This window comes from Oryzias latipes, chromosome 4 (genome assembly GCF_053564925.1).
Source record: "Oryzias latipes strain Hd-rR chromosome 4, Olatipes_Hd-rR_3.1".
NCBI classification, from domain to species: Eukaryota; Metazoa; Chordata; class Actinopteri; order Beloniformes; family Adrianichthyidae; genus Oryzias; species Oryzias latipes.
The window spans coordinates 7909959-7931287 of NC_136240.1; the positions used below are offsets into that span (position 1 = coordinate 7909959).

The 21329-nt window shown below is 42.0% G+C and overlaps 1 protein-coding gene across 2 annotated transcripts; it reads left to right on the forward strand.

Moving 5' to 3' along the window:
* The first annotated feature begins 5743 nt into the window (after positions 1-5743).
* Positions 5744-19065, forward strand: LOC101156641 (desmoglein-2.1). 2 transcript variants are annotated; one of them, XM_078946501.1, is made up of 15 exons: positions 5769-5883; positions 7006-7088; positions 8558-8686; positions 8861-9016; positions 9115-9256; positions 9461-9621; positions 10148-10282; positions 11508-11693; positions 12137-12642; positions 12724-12866; positions 13737-13958; positions 14091-14333; positions 14988-15118; positions 15195-15470; positions 16609-19065. In XM_078946501.1, exons 2-15 carry the CDS (start codon positions 7068-7070, stop codon positions 18079-18081), a joined length of 3924 nt encoding a protein of 1307 aa, XP_078802627.1. In that variant the 5' UTR covers positions 5769-5883; positions 7006-7067; the 3' UTR covers positions 18082-19065. The 2 variants fall into 2 exon arrangements, with proteins under 2 accessions (XP_004067850.1, XP_078802627.1); XM_004067802.5 differs by lacking the exon at positions 7006-7088 and having other exon boundaries at positions 5744-5883.
* The last annotated feature ends 2264 nt before the right edge of the window (positions 19066-21329 follow it).

Sequence of the window (21329 nt, forward strand, 5' to 3'; positions counted from 1 at the left end):
AGCCTCGAAAGGATTAACTTTAGTCTGACTCACCAGTTGAAGCTGCAGCTACAAAAATCCACTATCACGTTAACATGCCTGCTTTGTTCAGGCCTGTTCGACACAAACCACACACTCATTCCATCAATGCTGCTCAAGCAGAAGCTGACATTTAGAAAACACCATCAGCTTCAATCTTTTTAATCTTACAAATCCATGAGATCACTGAATAGCTTTATATAGACCCTTTCCAAAAAAAATAGAAAAATCATGGAAAAGGGTATTCATTTTATTGATAATTAATCTTAAATAATCATTAATTGATAATTAAACTTTGATAAACTATAAATTCAAGGTCCACTGTTTGATTTTAATGATTTCTTTATTTATTTTGACATAAATTTGGGTTCCAGCTCCTATAAACCCAAAAAAACAGAATTTTAGAACACTGGAACACGGTGGATAAATCTGTCCAAATTTTTCAGGACGTAAATATATTAAACACCATTTCATCATCTAATCCAGTGGTCCCCAACCTTTATAATGCCACGGACTGTTATGACATCAGACAAAGTACTATCTATTAAATGTAGCGTTCTTTTTTGGGAAGTCCAAGGCCCTCGTCTGTCCCCTGAATGGGCGTTTTCCTCTTGACAACAAACTTTCCAAAGACGTTTGTTTTTTACTCTTTTTGCTGGTTCCTGGGTTTTATTTTAGCAGTAACCTATCACGGCACCAAGAAAAGCGCCTCGGAGAGAACAGAAGTCATGTAAGTTATTTATTTTTTCTGTGCGGCCCTGTACCACATGACCCACAGACCGGTACCGGTCCGCGGTCCGGGGTTTGGGGACCGCTGATCATCATCTAGTACACTCAAAGCACCTGCACAGATGTCCTTAAATTCTCAGTTTAGTTCATTAAGGGGAAGACTTCAGACCTGACAACCAGCCAGAAGACCATCATTGAATCCCCTCCATAGTCTGGGTTGGCCTCTAAAGTTCCTGGTTTTTCACAAAGCGCCGCGTCCAAGCAGATCAACAGAAAGTCTGATGGAAGAACAAAATGTTTCAGGAGAAGATGCTCCACCAGAAGAGACGACTGTGGGTTTCAGCTGATCATCAAAAGATTCAAGAAGCGGCAGACATCCAGAAAGAGTGGAATGAGGTGGAGGAACAACTTCAAAGACATTCAGACTCATCCAGGATACAGGCTACAACTGTCGGGTTCTAGGGCACACTTGTGACCTAACTCCCAAATTTATGCAAATAAAGAAGTACTTGAAATCAATTAAACAGTGGGCCTTGAATCTATATTCTATGAAAGTTGAATTTATTGAATGGAATGATGGAAGTTTATACTCTCTTTTTTTAATTCTTCTTTTTTTTGGAAAGGGTCTGTATTTAATGAAACATATAAAACACTTATAGATGCTCCTTATTCATGGGTTGTTATGATATTTTTCCTCCGTGAGCTGCCACATTAACATGGTGGAAGGGTTTGAGAACTGGAGTGAACCCAGGAACTAGGATCTCCTATGGCAGATATGTCAGACAAAGAGTGGCACAGAACCTTCACGAGTAGCAACCATCAAGATTCTGTCACACCACCTGGATTGTCACTGGGGCATCACTCTGGAACCAGGTCTGGGGTTGCAGCTTGCAGGCAAGTGCCTGGTGGCCAGGGCTCTTCCCACGGGCCCTGGTCAGGTCCAGCCCAAAGAGACAAAATGGGATCATTCTCCTGTGACCATTCTCCTTGTAGTCATTTCTGGTGACCTTTAGCCATGCGTCTTAGTCACTCAGGTAAAGAGACGGGAAGAGTTGTTCACTGATCACTACCTGGTTGAGAATTGGATTCATCAGAAAGGGAGGAAGCCAGAAAGACTTAGCAGGCCCAACTGTGCTGTGAGGGTCTGCTGGGAACGTCTGGCTGAGTCCTCCGTCAGGGAGGTCTTTAATCAGGAAAGCTTCAAACAGCTTCTGAGGAAGGCTGGAGACTTGGAGTCTGAGTGGACCACATTTTCCACCTCTATTGTCTCTGCTGCTATGAGCTGTGGTCACAAGGTCTGGTGCCTGACGCGGCACCAAACCCGGTGATGTCCACCGGGATTAAGGGATGCCATCAAACTGAAGAAAGAGTCCTACCAAGCCTGGCTGACATTTGGGACTCCAGAGGCATCTGTCAGTGTTGATAAACTGGTCCCACATTTATTTATCAAATCAAATAAAACTTTATTTATAAAGCACTTCTCATATAAAAGTATAACACAAAGTGCTTTACATTAAAACAAAACAAAATGAATAATATAAAAACAAGTATGAAAATTAAAATAAACAAGCACAAAAATAAAAAATTTAAAAATAGGGACCCCCTCCCCGTACCTACACACAACCCCCCACTTCTTTCACACCTCCCACCCCCATAACTGATGGGAAAAGACAATGAGAAATAGGCTGAAAACAAAAACAAGATGTTGGAAACGCTACTAATTGGAACCTCCCTCTCTGTGAACCGCTGCATGACCAGCCAAATGCAGCATCACAGGCGGGGACCGCTCCACCACAGCTAAGCAGTGATGCAGTGTCCCATCCAGAACCGCAGTGGCTGAACAGCAGTCAACCCAGAGGGAGAGGACCCAACTGAGGAAGCACCGGGAATAAAAATGAGAATGAAAAAGTAAACAGATTGATAAAAGCAGTAACCAATAAAACATTGAAATAAGGTCAATTAAAATTGAAATAACACATTAAAAATCTAGTGTAAGTTTATAAAACAAGATAAAATGGATAAATAATAGATAAAATATAAACAAACAAACAAACAAATAAATAAATAAATAAACAAATAAATAAATAAATAAATAAATAAATAAATAAATAAGGTCCTCTGGCAGACTGTTCCATAAACGGGGTCCATAGTGTTGAAAAGATGCTTCTCCGTAGGTTTTGGTTTTTACAGTCGGAATGGTTAGAAGACCAGTGCCAGAGGATCTCAGGGTCCAGGAGGGTTCATGTTTGACTAAAAGATCTGATGGATAAGAAGGTGCAAGACCGGTAACCCTTGTGCTATCCTAGGCACTTTACCATTGGGAGTTGGGTCATCTAGACCCACTAGACAGTGCTCAGAACCTTTTTTCTTTAATGATTTGTGATCTTCACTGGTGTCCATGGATTACATGAAATCTTTCCACCTTTATCCACCTTTGTCATGGTAGGGAGAACATGTCAATGTGGGGGGGGGGGGGGGGTCATCTAAGATAGCACAAGGGTTAAGACATTTAAAAACTGTTAAAAGTATCTTAAAATCAATCCTGAAGCATGTGGGGAGGCAATGCAGGGATTTTAAAATTGGGGTGACGTGAGCCCGCCTCCTGGTTTTTTTCTAAGAACTTCTACAGCTTAATTTTGAAGAAGCTGAAGGTTCCTAATGTTGGTTTTTGGAAAAACCAGCCAGCAGAGCGTTATAATAATCAATTTTACTCATGATAAAAGCATGCATTAGCATCTCCAAATTAGCAAGAGAGAGTAGTGGGAGAACCCTAGCCAGATTTCTAAGATGATAAAAAACAGTTTTAAACTGTTTTATATGTGGAATAAAAGTCAGCTTTAGTTGAGTTCCTTAAGTTTCTTCTCTGTACTCTTCTTCAGCTGAGAAGAATCTTATGAGTCTCATTTTGAAAACCTTTTTTTCCTGAATTAACACAACAGTGTTATTGTTTCTGCAGTATAAATAGGGTCTGATGCTAATTTTAATTTGTACCAGAAACAATTGTGTCATCTGCAAAAAATGTTTCATTTTGTTCTTAGTATGTTTTGATCTGCTTTTAATTGTCAAAAGTAACTTGATTCAAAGGTAATATATTGCAGTAACATTTCCTTTTGCAGTAGTGTAAAGCGTGACGAATCCCCTTCAATGACTTGTGTAATACAACTGACTAACCGCCCAAAATATAATTGCTCAAAGCAGGAAGTCCTTGTGGTGTTATTGATGGAAAAGAGAAAAACAGATTTTATTTTATAAATATAGCTGTGAATTTTTTCTTTAATACATTTTGTGACAGTTTGTGGAGGACTTTTCCTGAGGTGCCAGTCAGGTCTCACTCCTGACATATAAGATAAACAAAGAAACACTGTCACAAAGATGTTGTCCACACCCTCGGCTCATCACACACAAAAAAGGAACAAAGACCAAGGACACAATTTGTTTAGAAAATCTAGTAACCCATTACCATTTAAAAAGAGTAATACTGTTATGGCATTGCCTTTTAACAGCAAAAACATGTAAGCTTTTAATGGTTATGGTTTAGAAGTAAACTGGTACAATATGGTTGTGTTTGTTTGTTTTTTCGTCTTCTTCTTTTTTTTAGATTTCAAAGCCTTTGTGTTGCATGTCTGTCAGAACCACATTTTACAGCCCTGAACACATAGCAGCTGTTGGAAGATCTGATCTCTCAGGTGAGGTAAATCTTTTCTTGTAATTGGCCTATCCGTTGTTTTGGAGAAGAGGAAGTGCTTAAACCTCAATCATTTAAACACTACTTTCATTTTGACACAGCTCTTTGAAACTAAAAGTAAAAGATTTTGCTTTTTACGCAACTGTTTCCACCCTCATTCCATAAATGAGTGGTTGTCCAAAGTCTGAGCTGGAGATGTGCAAAGACTCACAGGATAATTGGAGCTCCTTGAGTGAAGCGACTAAATGACTTGCATGATGTTGATTGCTTTCACGTTCCTGCGTGTTTGTGTTTGGACACGTCTGAGGTAAAGCTCGGATTCAGACCCAGAACCCATTTGAAGCTTTTATGCTGGCAGCCAACAACAGTCCTTCCTGCTAGGACTGCAGGGATCTGCTGGGGTTTATGTCAGGCGAGAGACTCACCTGCTAAGGTGACCTGTCCATCTCAGGATCACACACTTCTCTGCATGAAGCAGAAGATGACCCTGTAAACACTCTGGAAATGGCCCACAGACAGAAGCAGCTGAGACTCAACAGAACCTGACAGGAGAGGTTCCATTTTTGTGTTCTGACCACATTTACTTCTGTGTTGGAGACCAAGAGAATGATTTCATATTTGTGCCAGCATGAAGAGAATCTCTGAGGTTTGCTTTGGTCAGCTTTCTCTCAGAGAACTTTCTCTGAAGTGACGTCTGAACCAGAAGAATGACCTTCATGGAGCTCATGGTTGACAAACAGCATCTCTGTCTCATGAACACTTGCAGACATCTTTGTTTCTTTACCAAAAACAAGAGTGTGCTTTGGTTGGTCCCTCCCACACCCTCATGGTGAAACATGAGACATGTTTTGATTTTATTTGAAATGGTTTATTTCAAGCAATCAAATCAGAATAATACACAAAAACATAACAATCATCAGTTATACATTCATACAATGACATATAAAATTAAGGATAATTAGACATAAAATTAAATATTGCTTGAAAGGGAGAGGAAGGAAGCAAACTTATATGATCCCACCCCTGTTCTACTGTAACCATTCTATTACATGTAGATCCATCTCTGAGGGATAAAGATGATCCTAGCCTCTGAGAGGTTTGTGAAGGTGTCACCCGAGGTCGACCTGAGGCTCTTCACAAACACCTTCCATGTTTGGATGGAGCAACTTCTCCGTGCCTCCTTTGTGTAGAGCTGCACTTTACATGGTTGCCAGGGAAACATATTAAAGAGGCAGGATCAATTTGTCTTCACGTCTTCCAGTGGGGGAGTGGGAGCAGCTTCAGTTTGGTTCTGACGTGACGTCATGGGAAGGTAAACTGTATATAAGCTGGGACCGGAAGTACCTGGCTTAAAGGTGTGTCTCAGGTGTGGGATTCTACAGCTGCTGATCCCGGAGCTTTATTCAAACATGGTTCGGCTCTTTCCGTCTGCGCTCGTGGTTCTGGTCTTGGTGAGTTCAAACTTAGTTTTCTTCGAGAGGGCTCGCGGCGTTCACTGCGCTCCGCGCGCGGAGCCTCAAGCGGGAGCGCGAGCCATGGGAGGTCAGGGGCCAGAACCGATCCTCTGGTTCCAGGCAGCCTCAGAACTCAGCTGCTTTATTGGAAAAAACGGGAATAAAATTAAGGGCACGTGCACAGAGGAGGACAGCGCGCGCGTTTGAGGATGATGAACACTGGATAAATAACAAGTTAAACTGGGGATTAGAAATCCCGCACATGCAAAACAAATGAGCCGTTCTGTGCTCAAGATTATTGGCGTTTATTCAGTGACCGCGACTGTTCAAATTCGAGCGCAAATTCTGTCAGTGAATGATTCTGATCCAAACACCCTGTACTCCAGGTTCGGCTCCTGGTTTTGGTAGGCTTCATAAATTCTTAAGTTGTTTTTGTGTCAAAATTATTTTAAAAAAAAACAACTGAAAAAAAAAAAGAATTAAGGTTCTTCTAAAGCCTTTGATGAGGGTGCAACAAAATAGGAACCAGATAAAATAACTTTTGCTTCAGAAAACATATTCAAGATGCTTTTAAGTTTATAAAAATGAAAAAGTTTCAACCTCAGCTGTGAGGTTTTTTTTTTGAATGAGGAAAACATGATACAAGCTCCAACGGAGTGAAGAAGAAGCACGTGTGTGGTTTGATCGAGAACCTTAAGGAACAGATGGTCTCATCATGATGATTGTGCCAATTATAGCTGGATTATTTATTTATTGATTTATTTTACTATTTCTGACATTGTAAATTATATTTTTATACAGTTATATATAATTGTTTTGATGTGAAAGCCTTTAGTTTAAAGACCTAAGAAAACAAAGGAAAACTTGATAGTTTTCTGAAATCCTGGTTTTGGCTCATAAAACCAAAGCCCCTGCTTCAACCCCGAGTTCAGGTTGAAGCAGATACGTGCACGTTAACGTGTGCACGTTTGAGTGGATAAACTGGTTATAATGGGGTAATTATTATCCAACAACGTTTTCCTCCAAGAGCAGTTGACAAACAGATTCAGATTTGCACAACAGATCATTTCTTTTGCTTTAATCCTGTTCTAGCTTTAAACTGTTCTGTATGTTGTTCAGGTTCTTTGACAGAGCAGTTTACATGAAAAGTGTGTCCGGACCCTTTTTTCCTTGAAGGCTGAATGAAAGCTGGAGGGGCTGCAGTTAAGTCATTTCGGTTTGTCAGACTTTGTTAGTGCTAAGTGCAAATTTTCACACTGATAACAACTTAAAAATATTTGTGGTGGTATTTAAAGATCACAGGAGAAAGCAAAAAACTTTGTATTCAGGTTTAAGTGCTTATCCAAGTGATTAACTCAAAAGGAACGAGAGCGCCCCCCTGTGTGGTTGCTGTGGAAGCGCACAATGCCCTGATCTGTTTTCCTGTTTGAAGCAACTGTGCTCAGATGTTTCTCCATCTCTTTTGAAATGTCATTTAGTATAATTGCTTTCTAAATCTTAAGCATTGACTGGACTGAGTGATCCCTCACCCTGGCATTCCAAACAGGAAGTACCCGCTTGTTCTAAGAAGCCAAAAATCCCATAGACTCCTAAAAAGAAATAAACAGCTATTAATCAGTCACTCTATTGGTCAGGATAACCATTCTTGCTCTGCTACATTTTTTAACATGTTCTTGATAGTTCAATTTTTTTAATGTTAAGTTTTCTTCATTGTAAGTTATTCAAGTTAGAAACTGAGCAATCAGGTGCCTCAAGCAGGTGGTCTTACGTCAAACGTTTAAAACGATTCATTGACAGATTTTGTGTAGCCCGCTTTCAAGTGTTAGGGCTGTGGACTCCAACAAGCTTACCTCTGATTGGCAAGAGTCGCATAGAGCCATAGAAATATTAACTCAGACTAGGCCTGCACAATAAATCGCAAATTTATCGTTATCACAATATCAAGCTGTGCTATGTGCATATCGCAAAAGTCGCCGAAAATTACAGTGAATGGTTACATTAAATGTGCTGAAACAATCTTATGTTTTTTTGTTTTTTTCTGAGAAATATGTTTTATAATGTTTTTCAATGAAATTCTATGTTCATTGTTTTTTATTTCGGATCTTTTTCTACTGCCTTTAAACCTTGTTTTTATGTGTTTGATTTTGTTCAAGCTCAGCACATAGAAGACTGTTTAATATTCTACATTAGGGCTGCACGATATGAGGATAACTTGCGAAATGCGATATCAGTGATCAATATTGCAATGATGATATAACTTGCGATAAATGAACAAACAGCAAAAACAACAAAAACATTTCAATTTCACTGCAAATGTTTAATTTAAATAAGAGTGAAAATACCTTATATTATTCTCCAAATGACCTTCGTCTAATTAGGGCAACATCTAACAAAAGCTCCATCCGATTGGTCAACAACATGAAGGGCTCCATCTGATTGGCCGAATCCATAAAGGGATTTATTCAATTCATTAAATAGTTCAAGTTGCCATAAGATTGTTTTAGCACATTTAAGGTTTACAATTTTTTGCGATTTTCGCTGACTTTTGCGATATACACACTGCACAGCTTGAAATTGCGATAACGATAAATTTGCGATTTATTGTGCTGGCCTATTAGACATAAATAAATATGCATGTGGATTATTCGAATGTTATGTTACTGTGTTCCAGCTACAGGTTGCGATCGTGGTCAGACAAACGTCCGGTGAGAATCTGGTCAGAAAAAGAAGAGAATGGATTCTTCCTCCAAAACCCTTAAAGGAAAATAAAGACTACACTAAAGAACTTTCCATTGCCAAGGTGAGTGTCAGCGACTACCTTGACTATAAGACAGAACCACAGTCTGTGCACGTGTGCTCAGCCTGAGAACAGGTCCCAATGACCCACTGTAGCAAAAATGATCTGTCTGCTCTCATTAACTTCTGCTGTTTCTTTCCTTGAGCCATGTGACCATTAAATCTCCTTCTGCTCCAGATTCGCTCCGATTACCAACAGGGCAGTAATGTCGAGTACTTCTTGGAGGGTCCTGGTGCAAACCAGAGACCCTTCAACGTGTTTGTGGTCAACCACAATACCGGAGATGTTAGTGTGACCAAAGTCCTCGACAGGGAGGAAATAGACACATATGTTGTGAGTTTCTCTATCTTTTATCTATTCCCAGAAGAACCATATTACTAACCTGTATTGCAACCATCAGAAATCCAACAAAACACTATAATTTTTCTTAGCTGAAAGGTGTTGCCAAATATGAGGATGGCACAGAAGCAGAGAAACCAATCGACTTAAGAATCAAAGTTGAGGATGAAAATGACAACGACCCAGTCTTTCCAGATATGTCACCTGTTGGCGTGTATGAGCTCAGTCCTAAAGGTCTGTATTCTAAAATTTCACAGAATATTTCATAGAATCAAAGTTCTTTGATAAGTCATGGTTATGTACTTCAAGTTTGAACCTTTTTGGTTTGCATTTTCTGTTAGAATAAAAGCGACGCCTTATATATTTTCTTAAAATACATGTAGCATCATTCAACAAGTAGCATGTAGACTAATTTCTGTTTTATTTTATGTTTTTCAGGAACAATTGTTATGGAACTGAATGCAACCGATGCAGACGAATATGGCAATCTAAATTCTAAACTTGCCTACACCTTAATCAGTCAGAATCCATCACATGACATGTTCAGAATTAGTAAGAAAGGAGTAATCACAGTGAAAAACTCTTCCCTGGACAGAGAAGTACGAACCTTTCCAACCTCATGATTCTAACTTGCTGCTAAACACTGGTTTAGTCAGATCACTATGAATAATTTCTCATGTTGGACTGGCTCATGAGCTGGTTCTGTTAGTGCGCAAAGGAAAGACGGACAACATGGGCATATTGTGGTTAATCTTTTGTTTTTACTCACACCTAGTTTTTTCATAGACAGACCAATGGTATACGTAGACTGTAAACAAAATAGATGCTGCGTCTGTGCCATCAAAGATACTAAAACGACCTTGCACCAGTAATGCCAACCCTGGTCTTCAAGGGCTACTGTTTTCCCAGCAGCAAATCACCTGCATCACAGTCAGGCTTAGAAGATATTTGTGTTTCCAAGGTGGTGAACACAGGCAAAGGAGGAAATGTACCAATTACTTACATGAAGCTCAATGACATTACAGTTTATAGATGAAATGTGACAAAAGCATTTGTAACAGTGTTAAAAATGGTTTTTTTATTTAAGAAACTGAACAGCTTTGGTTTTGATATGTCTTCATCCAGTCATGTGCGCAGTACACTCTGACAGTTGAAGCTAAAGACCTGGACGGAGCCATTGGAGGGAGGACAGCAACAGGCACTGTCACCATCAATGTCCTAGATGTGAACGACAACCCTCCAATTCTTGAGAAACAGCAGGTAGCTTTCCTCTCACGACAAACCTCATCAATCAAACTGGATTTATACAGCATTTTTCACAACCCAAGTGCAATAAATCACAAAAAACGCATAATTAAAAAAAAAACATTTAAGAGAAATAATGTACGAATTTAAAGAACTGAAATAAAAAACACAATTGATTTTCCCCTCCCTGAACCGCCACCTTAACGCGGTGGAGGAGTTTAAGAGCTCGAGTTATTTCAGAAGTTAAGCTCCCTGTGGCTTTTGCCCCTGGTAGGGTGTCCCATGGCATCCTGGGTGAAGAGCCAGACATAGACCAGAATCAGAATCCTCTTTACGAGAAGCACATCTAAAAATTCTGTACGTTGCCCGCATTGGCATCACCGGAGCCCCACTCTGGAGCCAGGCTTGGGGTTGGGGCTTGCAAGCGTGCACCTGGTGACTGGGGCTCTTCCCACAGGCCCCGGTCAGGTCCAGCTCTAAAATAACGATGTGGGATCATTCTCCCGTGGGCCCACCATCTTTAGGAGACCTCAAAAGGGGCCGGACAATTTGGTTTGGGTGGCAGTCGAGGGCGGGTGCCTCGGCAGGCCAAACTCCGGCCATGGAACTTGGCTTTTGGGACGTGGAATGTCACCTCTCTGGGAAGGAAGGAGCCTTGTGCCAGCTTGTGCAGGAGGTTGAGAAGTACCGCTTAACTATAGTCGAACTCACCTCCACGCATAGCCTGGGCTCTGAAACTCAGTCCTTCAAGAGGGGTTGGACTCTCTACCCTTCCGGAGTTGCACATGGTGAGAGGCAAGCGCCCGGTGTAAGCCTACTCGTGAGCACCCAGCTCAGCTGCCAAGTGTTGGAGTTCACCCTAGAGGACAAGAGGGTCATGTCCCATCGCCTTTGGGTGGGAGACAGGTCTCTGACTGTGGTTTTGGCCTATGGGCCGGACAGCAGTGTGGAAAACCTGGCTTCTAAGTGTCCCTCAGAGGGGTACTGGAAAGTGCCCAAACTGGGGGACTTCAATGCCCATGTTTTGCAATGACACAGGCACCTAGATTGATAGGGGGATGATTATTTAGTTAGTCACTAAGTAAGTCAACAAACTAAGACTCTGGGGGTGGATGAAGTCCGCCCTTAGTACCTCAAGTCTCTGGAACAGATTTCAGATGTTCAAATGTTTCTCACATATGAAGAGCTCATCAAGATGTTCCAGTTCAGAGCTTTTCTCAAACCATGTGTTTTGTTTCAGTATGATGGAAGCATTGAGGAGAACACACATCAAGTGGAGGTTATGAGGTTCAAAGCACTCGATCAGGATTTGGAAGGCACAGAGAACTGGGAGGCTGTGTATGAAATCGTGAAAGGCAATGAGGCCGGATATTTCAGCATAATGACCGACCCGAAAACCAACGAGGGCATCCTAATGCTGGAAAAGGTACAGTTTGCGTATAAATGCGTGGTGTGGTAGTTGACAGTCATGAGGACTGTGACTGTGTAACAAAGCAACACTGCAGTTCTTTTTTTCCCATGTGGCTTTCTGGTTTAAACTTAAACCAATGCATAGAAACCTGCAGAGAAAGCACTGGTTGTTGTGCAACAACTGAACTCATGACAGCAAAATTGGTTAACATAGCTCGTGAAAACAACTACTACAAAAATATAGAGCAACAGGAGTAATACTAAGGAAGAAAGTAGTGGAACATCATAAAATTTCTAATTATCAGAATAAAAATGATAATTGTAACAAAATACAACGTAAACATTGATAACTAGCATCACTGAGTATTTCAAAGAAGAATGAATGACATTTGTGAGTTTAGATTTAAGAATATATAACTAACACTTGTGTTCCTTTTGTTGTTGTACATCATTTGCCAGCCAGTGGACTATGAAGATGTGAAGAGCCTCGACCTTGGTATCATAGTGAAAAACAAGGCTCCACCTTTTGATCCATCTACGGCCAGTAATGGAGTAGGTGTGAATTTTGGAGGTCAACCTGGTGGTGCCAGCGGTGCCAGTGGTGCCAGCGGTGCCAGTGGTGCCAGCGGTGCCAGTGGAGCCAGTGGTGCCAATGGTGCCAGTGGAGCCACCGGTCCCGGCGGAGCCACCGGTCCCGGCGGAGCCACCGGTCTCGGCGGAGCCACTGGTCCCGGCGGAGCCTCTGGTGGCTCCACCGGTATCAGTGGAAGTGGCAGCAGTTCGGGATATAAATATACCAGTTATCCCATCACAATCAATGTTAAGAACAAGCCAGAGGGACCAAGTTTTGACCCTCAAGTCAAAAGTGTCCCAATCTCAGAAGGATCTGATATCAGCTTGAAAAGACCTATCACCACTTACACTGCTATAGATAAGGACACCGGGAAACCTGCCAAGAATGTCAGGTAATGTAAGGATTCTCCAAAATCTAGATTAATCTGGTGATATCAACCCTGTCGTCCTGAAACCTTTTGTTACCTGTCCAGGTATTTAAAGGGCCCAGACCCAGGCAACTGGCTAAGCATTGACCCAGACACAGCTGAGATCACTCTGAACAAAATGCCTGACCGGGAATCTCCGTACATTATTAATGGGACTTATTATGCCAACATACTATGCATTTCAGAAGGTACGTTTTTAAGTTTATGAGAAAAGTCAGTATCAACCATACAAGTGTGCATTGATTCAGATTGGATAGTTTTTCCAGCAGTAGAAGTAAAGCCTAAAGTTGGGTACACAGAACAAATTAAGCCTTGATCATGAATCCAACAGCATCAACCAAACACTAAATGCCCAACCTCTTAGTCTTTTTTTTGTGACTGCTGATTTCTTCTGATCTTTTCTATTGGCTGGACTTGAGAAGATGGACCTTATCCCAAATAGATTTAAACCTTTAACAACAGAGCTGTAGCTCCAGTGTTGACTGTCTTTGAATTACCGTAACTTTTCAACCGTTTATGCAATTATTGTAATTCCAACGGATTTTCAAACTTACATACAAAACACGTGGCCACTGAATGACTTGTATGACTGGTAGTGACGTATAGATGGAGTCTCTTTTAATTCACAGAAGTGTCGGCCATGGAGAAGAAATTCATAATTGTGGTTTGTGCCTGGCTGGAATTATATGACACCAAGCCTTTGATTTGCCAGAATAGAGCTGTGAAGGAAAAAGCATGGAGCAAGATTTGCGAGTTTTGCACCACTTTGACATTTCACACCAATTCTCTTCCAAGTGAAGATGGTGGAGAAGCCCAGATCTGGTATAGCAACAGGCCAGTGTGAACACCATGGTTGAACACGCATTCAAGAATGCGTCGCATGCCTGGTGTGAATGTAGCATTAGACCTGAAGCATCCGTTAAATGGGTGAATACAAAGATAAATGTGATTTATTTTCATCAGAACAAGAGGTTTGTCTCCAGGTAAATGAAAGGTCTTCTCGCGAAAAATGTAATGTTTCATGACGTCGCCTTTTTTTTGTTTCGTTTTTTGTGAAGACATTCCTGGTAAAACAGCGACTGGTACCATTGCCATCCAGGTGGGGGATTCAAATGACCACTGTCCCACCCTGACCAGCAAAAGTCAAGTGATCTGCATGACCCAGAATAGCTTCATTGTCACAGCTGATGATAAAGATTCGTTCCCAAATGGGCCTCCTTTTCACTTTGTGATCGTCCCTGAAAAAACCCAGGGAAAGTGGAAGGTGGAACATCTCAATGGTGAGAACAAAACTTTAAAAACGAAGACATGCATGTAAAACTGCATCAACGTAAGAACGAAAAGTTGATCTTGTTTGAGCGCGGTCCCTACAGCATATGTGACTAAACATTTCAATGTTTTGCTCCTGGCAGACACTGCAGCCATTGTGAGGGCTCAGGAGGAACTTTGGGCCGGTTCATACGAAGTGGAGTTGGTTGTGTCAGACCAGCAGGGATTAAGCTGTGGAGAACCACAGAAGGTGGAACTCCTAGCATGCACATGTGATGTTGGTGATGAGTGCGGAGCACATGGAAGCCAGGGTCAGTCAAAAAAACAAATAAAGCTTGGACCTGCCGGAATTGGACTCCTGCTGCTGGGCTTTTTGATGTTGCTGCGTAAGTTTGCAGATCACACAATCCTTCCCTCCTCCTTCAACAGACACTGCTCATGGGATCTTTCAGATCTTTTCAGAGTAGAACTTCTGTTAGTGTCAGAGAAAACAGCAAAGTGTACCCCTTCCTCAAACACAGCCAGTGTGACTTGTAAGCCTTAGTTAGTTTATCCTATAGACTAATAATGCCCCAAGTGCCTTGTGGCTTGACTCTTAACCTCAAGGGCTGAATTTCAGAGTTAAACCACCAAATGCCTCATAAAATAAACAGACTGCGGCCACTTCCTTAGCCGGTGGTAGATACAAACAAATTTCACATTTCAGCTTTGTACTGTAATCTGCAAAAGATCTGTTCATTATTTTAACTGCATCTAAGAAGCTGAAAGATAAATAAAATGATTATATTGCATTACATTTAACATTCCCAAATAGTAGCCAGTTCTGTGACTGAAGTTTTGATCTCCTGGCCCAGAGGTCCAGAGGCACTTCAGTCATCAGAGGAGAAAGTGTTTCTATGCACAAGAACTGAAATCAGGTTCAGGTTTTTAAACTGTAAACCTAACAGGAGTAACATGATGTCTCATTCCTCACATTGCACGTTCCAGATACTGTTGCAGTTTGTTCCCACCTTTATATTTTTTAAACGTTCTTTTCACAGTCATTCCTCTGCTAATGTTGTCGTGCAAGTGTGGTTCTCCTTTGAAAAATCCAGAGCTCTTTGCCCAGATGAAGGAAGATACAAAAGGAAACTTCAGGGATTGGCACACAGAAAAACAGGAAGACCTAGGGGTGAGTTTAACTGATGTTCACCACATTTGCTGAAAGTAGCTTTTTGTAAACATTAATGATCTTTGCTCGATTTCAGGTGTATCCTCTGATGAACGCACCAGCACAAATATACATTGACTCGGCCAAAGGTTACCTCACAACAGCACCTTTAGAAATGCAGAAGTCGTTTGTGGGCAGTAACACACTTGGGGGGGGCTACAGAGATGCAGCAAACATGCACAGTGAGGGACAGGGCTGGATGAACCAGTGGGGCAGTGACCTGTACTCTGGGTCAGAGGTTCAAGATTTTGGATACGGTGGAGGAGCTGGCCTAGTACTTCCAGATGCCTTCTTTAGAGATTTCTACAGTGAGGTGAGAACCAGACAGAATGGCAAGACAACCAACTGTTAAGCGCTTTAAGCCGTGGTGCTGCGGAAGGGCGGTCGACCCATGATCGTAAGATTGCAGGTTCGACTCCCGCCTTGCACGCCCTTGTGTAGAAGTGTCCTTGGGCAAGACACTGAACCCCACCTTGCCTCTGGTGGTAGGTTGTAGCCAACGTTCGGCAGTGGAGCCGCCACCAGCACATGAATGTGTGCGTGACTGAGTGAATGGGTCTGTGACTGTAAAGAACCTTGGGCCTTGTAGGTAGAAAAGCACCATATAAGTATACGCCATTTACACCATTCAAAGAAAGAAAGCATTAAGCAATTAGGTACATGTCATCAACCATTGTTAAAGAAGAAATCACATCTTCTTACGTTTCATACTTTGTACACACCGGGCATGTGTGCGTTCAACAATGCGCTGGTTGTGGGTTTTTGAATACGTTTAGCATCTGGTGTTCACACTGGACTATTGCTACCCGATGCAAGCACATCTAGCTACAGTTGGAAGAGGTTTGTTGTGAAATGTGAAAGCGATTTGTGCGTAGAGCCTGCAAACAGACCCAAAAACGTTCATAGCAACGTGTGAATGGAAGAGTTCTTACCTGCTCTTGTATCCAGTAATTTCAGTTTTTTCTTTAAAATACCGGTACTTGATTCTGGTAATTGGCCACCCCTGCGACAGGGACATCGGGGTGGAAGAGTTTAAGGACCAGGATCAGGAAGACTTTTACTTGTTGTAAAACTTAACAGTCAGGCATTAAAACTGGTGAATTGGATCTTCTAAGGTAGATTGTAGTGTATAAGAAAGACATATCTTAAAAATCAAAATGCAGAATCAGAGTCCCACATGATAATTTTGACTTAGTTCACACTGTTTCTGCAGTTTGGCTGCAGAGGCAGAAGGTCCAACAAGATTTTTAGACAGGAGTGTTCAGCTTCAGTCCTCTAAGGCCCAGTGCTGCTTCTTTTATGCTACTTGCTTAGACAACATGCCAGATCAGGTCATTTGTAATCAGGTAGGCAGGGTAAACCAGCAAGACACTGGGCCTGGAGGACTGGACCCGAGTAGGCTTGTTGTTCTCCTGAGGTCATATTTTTCTAATGAAACCTTTTGCTGGCAGGTGACGTCCAAGAATGATACCGATGTAGTGAAGGACACCATGATGGTCTACGACATTGAAGGGCAGGGCTCCGATGCAGGTTCGCTGGGATCCTGCAAAGCCATGGAGCAGAATGAAGACCTCCAATTTTTGGATGATCTTGGAATGAAGTTCAAGACTCTAGCTGAGATATGTGTAGTCAAAACGATCATGTCTGAAACCAAAGCGGTGTCCAGTCCTCCACCTGTCCCCTCTTTATCCACACCTAAGGTCTCTGAGTCAAACTTGTTCACCACACAACGAATGACCCCTCCACCCAGTCTGCCACTGACCAACATCAGAGAAGAGCGAAGAATGGTCAGTGACATAATCAGTCCTCCACCTGTCCCCTCTTTATCCACACCTAAGGTCTCTGGGTCAAAATTGTTGACCACACAACGCATGACCCCTCCACCCAGTCTGCCACTGACCAACATCAGAGAAGAGCGAAGAATGGTCAGTGACACAACCAACCATTCCCAAGTGCTGAAGAAGGACGTGGCTGTGGTGAGCGAGGGTGTTACCTCCATGGCAACAGGGTTGGAGAGCCAAAGCCAAATGCTGGTTTTGCAACAGGAGCAGCAGCCAGTCTACTATTCTGCTGCCCATATGATGCAGCCTATGCACTACATGGTCCAGCCACAGTTTCAGAACTTCATTCTAACCGAGCCTCCAGCCAACAGCCTCCAAGATATGGTTCTTCTGAACAGTTCTGAGATGGGATACAACCCAGGAGTGATCATTCAGGGCCAGACAATGATGCACAATGGACATGTCCAGGGCACTGGCACCATGCTGTTGGAGAACAGCAGCCACACCAACCTGATACAGATGGGAAATTTGTCTGGCTCCCAGACTATGATGGTGGTCGAAGGGCCGGTTTCAGGCTCCATGAATAGAGTCCAAAGCGGCCTCATTCAGGGCCAGACAATGATGCACAACGGATATGTCCAGGGCACCGGCACCATGCTGTTGGACAACAGCAGCCACACCAACCTAATGCAGATGGGAAATTTGTCTGGCTCCCAGGCTATGATGGTGGTCGAAGCGCCGGTTTCAGGCTCCATGACTGGAGTCCAAAGCGGCCTCATTCAGGGAGGAACTCTGGGCTCAGTGACTGGAGTCCAAAGCGGCCTCATTCAGGGAGGAACTCTGGGCTCATTGACTGGAGTCCAAAGCGGCCTCATACAGGGAGGAACTCTGGGCTCATTGACTGGAGTCCAAAGCGGCCTCATTCAGGGAGGAACTCTGGCCTCAGGACAACTGTCAGGAACCCAGGGAGTTCTGAAGGTGAAGGAGGCAACCAGCGGCAGGGGGAGGGCAGGGAAGACTGAGCGGTCAAGAGTTGTCAACACTAAAGGCAGCAATCAGACCAGCACGTCCTCCACTTCATTCAGTGTCCCCACCAGCACCACGCAGAAAGTTCTGATCCAAGAAACCGCACAAATCCGCTGAGACACCAAGCAGGGGAGGGGTGGGGTGAGGGGCCAGCATTTCCAGAAGGAAATTTTAATTTTAAGGATCAGGAAGTCTTGTTATGAGAAGTGTAAAAACAGATAAATGTATCTTCCAGGTTAACACAGTGATGTAAAGGTTAGCACTGTTGCCTCCCAGCATAAAGGCTGTTTGGGTTTTAATTTTGTATCTAGTTTGTATTTTCTCCATTTGCTAGCATGCTTAAGTGTGTGAAATTTGTTCTCCACATTTGACCTGTCCCTTGGGGGAACGCTGACCTGCAAACACAGCCATACTCTGGAACCATTTGGTGGTTTGACCCCCCAATCCAACCCCTTAACGTTAAGTGTCAAGCAGGAAGCCATTGGGTCCCAATTTTTAGAGTGTTTGGTATGACTCAACTCTGGATTTGAACCCACAATCTTCCAATCTCAGAGCATACACTCTACCACAAGGCTACTAACACAAACTCTGGCTTCCTTCCACAGTCCAATAATTTGCTCCATAGGTTGATTAGGAACTCTAAATTGTCCCTTAGCAGTGAGTGAGTGTTTTGGACTGATGAACTGTAGCTGCAATAGTCTTCAACATCCCTCATGACTCTGCACAGGATCACTGATCAATGCAGGAAAAGAAGAAGGATGTTTTCCATGCTTTATCCATTTTTGTTTTAAATAGAATAAAACGGAAAAGGTTTCCACTCTTTTGGGAGTTGTAATGTAATGCAATTCCAACTTACTGTTATTTTCCTCTTTGGATCTCCATCTTCTGGTATTTTCAGGATGTTAAAACTGTCTTATGTAGGGAGTGTGTCATATTTAACTTCAGGCTTTTGCTGGTAAGAAAATCTCAGCGGGTTTTTCTGATTCTTCCTGTTAGTTAGCAGGCCTTCATCTGAAGATCTGTTGTCAGCCTACTTTAACCCTCTGGGCTTTGAGATATATTTTTGTACATGAATGAGAAAAATAAAGGTTTATTTCAATGGCTGGAGTGAACGTCCTAATGCTTAAGAAGCTATGCTTTCATACCAAGAAAGAAGAAAAGAGAAGAAGAAACAAAGAATGTTTAGAGAGAGTGATCACATCAAACCTTTGTTTGATTTAGTTCCTTATTTGATGATGAACAAAGCAGTGAGAACTGGAGACCTTCAGCAGGACCAGTTTTATGTCTCAATTCTCTGAAATTCTTTCTTTGAACTATTGCTAAACGTCATGGGTAGAAAATTCACAACTGTGTTCCAGTTTGGATTGTTTCTGAGGTCAGAACCAAAACCATAGATCCCAAATGCCACTTAAGCCTATCTCTGGGTTCCATCCAGATGAAAACCAGCCTCACCCTGAGACAGTTTTAAAACTAAGCTAACTGGAGCCAGGTCAAATCACCCAATAACCACCAAGGGAAACATGTTAAACAATCAAGTCAGTTAATGTTCACTTGAGTATAAAAACCTCAAACTGTACAACAGAAATGAATAAACTTACACTTTGGTTTGATTTATTTTCACCCTTTACCTTTTTCATTCAAGAGCAGGTATACTGCAGTTTCCTTAGATGAAGGGGTGGAGGGACGTTCTACAGTCATGTCCACTCAAAAGGAATGCTTCAGCTTAGAGATGTCCAAAGTCTGGCCCGTTGCCCCTCTTCATAATAATACACCAGAACTTTTATGACTCCACTCACGAGTAGACTGTGAGATACTGACCTTCCATTCAGAGCTGTAGCTACGTGTCCAGACGTTCTTGGCTTTATATTGAATCTCAAGATGGTCCAAGGGCCACCTAAAAGAACAACATCCTCCAGCATCAACATCTTAGTACAAGTCTTAATAAATCCTGATGCAATCTAAAAAACAACTATTATTCTTGGAGCATAAATCCAAATTTTGTCTCCAAAATAACAACAATGAATGCCAGTCTAACTTGTCATCATGCATTGAACTTCAAAATAACATCCTAAAAATTGATCCCTCGAACTTACAGTGTAAATTCGAGGGATCATTTGTCTTAAATTAAGTTTTTCTGCTGTCAAACATTTGGAGCAAAATAACTTGGACTCATTTTGATAATCGTTTCCTTATTTCTAGATCCTAGCCCTTAATGAGACAAAAATTCTTGACTGTTCTGATTTAAAGAAAAGCTTGGAACGATGCAAAGAGAAGTTATAACAACTTGAAACCTGGTGGAATATCTGAAAACAAAGTTTTAAATCCTTTCAAGTATCAAATTTGCATGTTGTATCAAGTTTGCATCAAGTTTGCATTGCAGTAATACTGCACACCTGTGGAGAAACACAGCCACCAGCAGGAAGAGCCCAAGGGACAGCGATGGTAGAAATAACCAGAAGAGAGCGACAGAAGGACAAGACCTGCCAGAAATCAGACAGCCACCAAACTTTTTGAGTGTTTAATATGAAGTCTATATGCACCTATATTTGAAAATGTTGTCTTTCTAAACAACATTGCATAAAATGCTGTTATTGTGTTTTGAATTGAAAACTGAATTTAGTGCAGTGGCACACCCTAGTGTCAGAATGTCATTTCAAGAGTCTGCTCGGTTGCTAATGAAATAGCTGCCTTGTAATAATTAATTGTATTTACCACAAGTTACTTATTGTCTGCACATTTATTTATTTATTTAGAAATGCTACTGCTCACCTTAGTTAACGACTGCTGTGACTGGGGCTGGTGACCAGCAAGCAAAGATCAAGTAACAGCTTAATGAACTCCAACTGCTCTGCAGAAACTATGTCCTTGAAAATTACACAGGTTTTTAAATTTTGGCTAAAAATGACACAGTCGTCATTAAAAGACCACTGGGAAAACCTTTACCATGTCAGATTAGAAGATGATCGGAGTGGGACTTCAAAACTCATGATGGTGTTGACCATTAAAGCTACAGATGAACTCAGATCAGTACCCTAGAGGTGGCAAGAACTAGGGCGAGATGACTCACAGGATGGACATCAAGAGAACTGCCGTGGAACAGATTTCAGAGGAATCCCTAGGATGCAATGCAGAGATAAGTACAGAAACGGTTTTTATGGCCCCTTTTATGACATTGACGGTTGACTCAGACTGAAAAAGAACGACAACAAAATTGTTTTTGTGGACCAAAGACATTTGGCTTTTTGGAAGAAGGAACAACGGCTCAAAGTAAAAAAACAAAACAAAGTGGAACAGGCAGCAAGAGATAGAGTGTGGTTGTGCAACAAACACACGCACACACACACAAATACTTGTTTCATAGGTGT

What these genes read in the sequence shown, in the direction of transcription:
- LOC101156641 (XM_004067802.5), top strand. Translation starts at nt 5,842, where the DNA reads ATGGTTCGGCTCTTTCCGTCTGCGCTCGTGGTTCTGGTCTTG. An exon ending in AAGAACTTTCCATTGCCAAG is followed by an intron (nt 8,687 to 8,860) that starts GTGAGTGTCAGC and finishes CTTCTGCTCCAG; the next exon opens with ATTCGCTCCGATTACCAACA. An exon ending in AGGAAATAGACACATATGTT is followed by an intron (nt 9,017 to 9,114) that starts GTGAGTTTCTCT and finishes AATTTTTCTTAG; the next exon opens with CTGAAAGGTGTTGCCAAATA.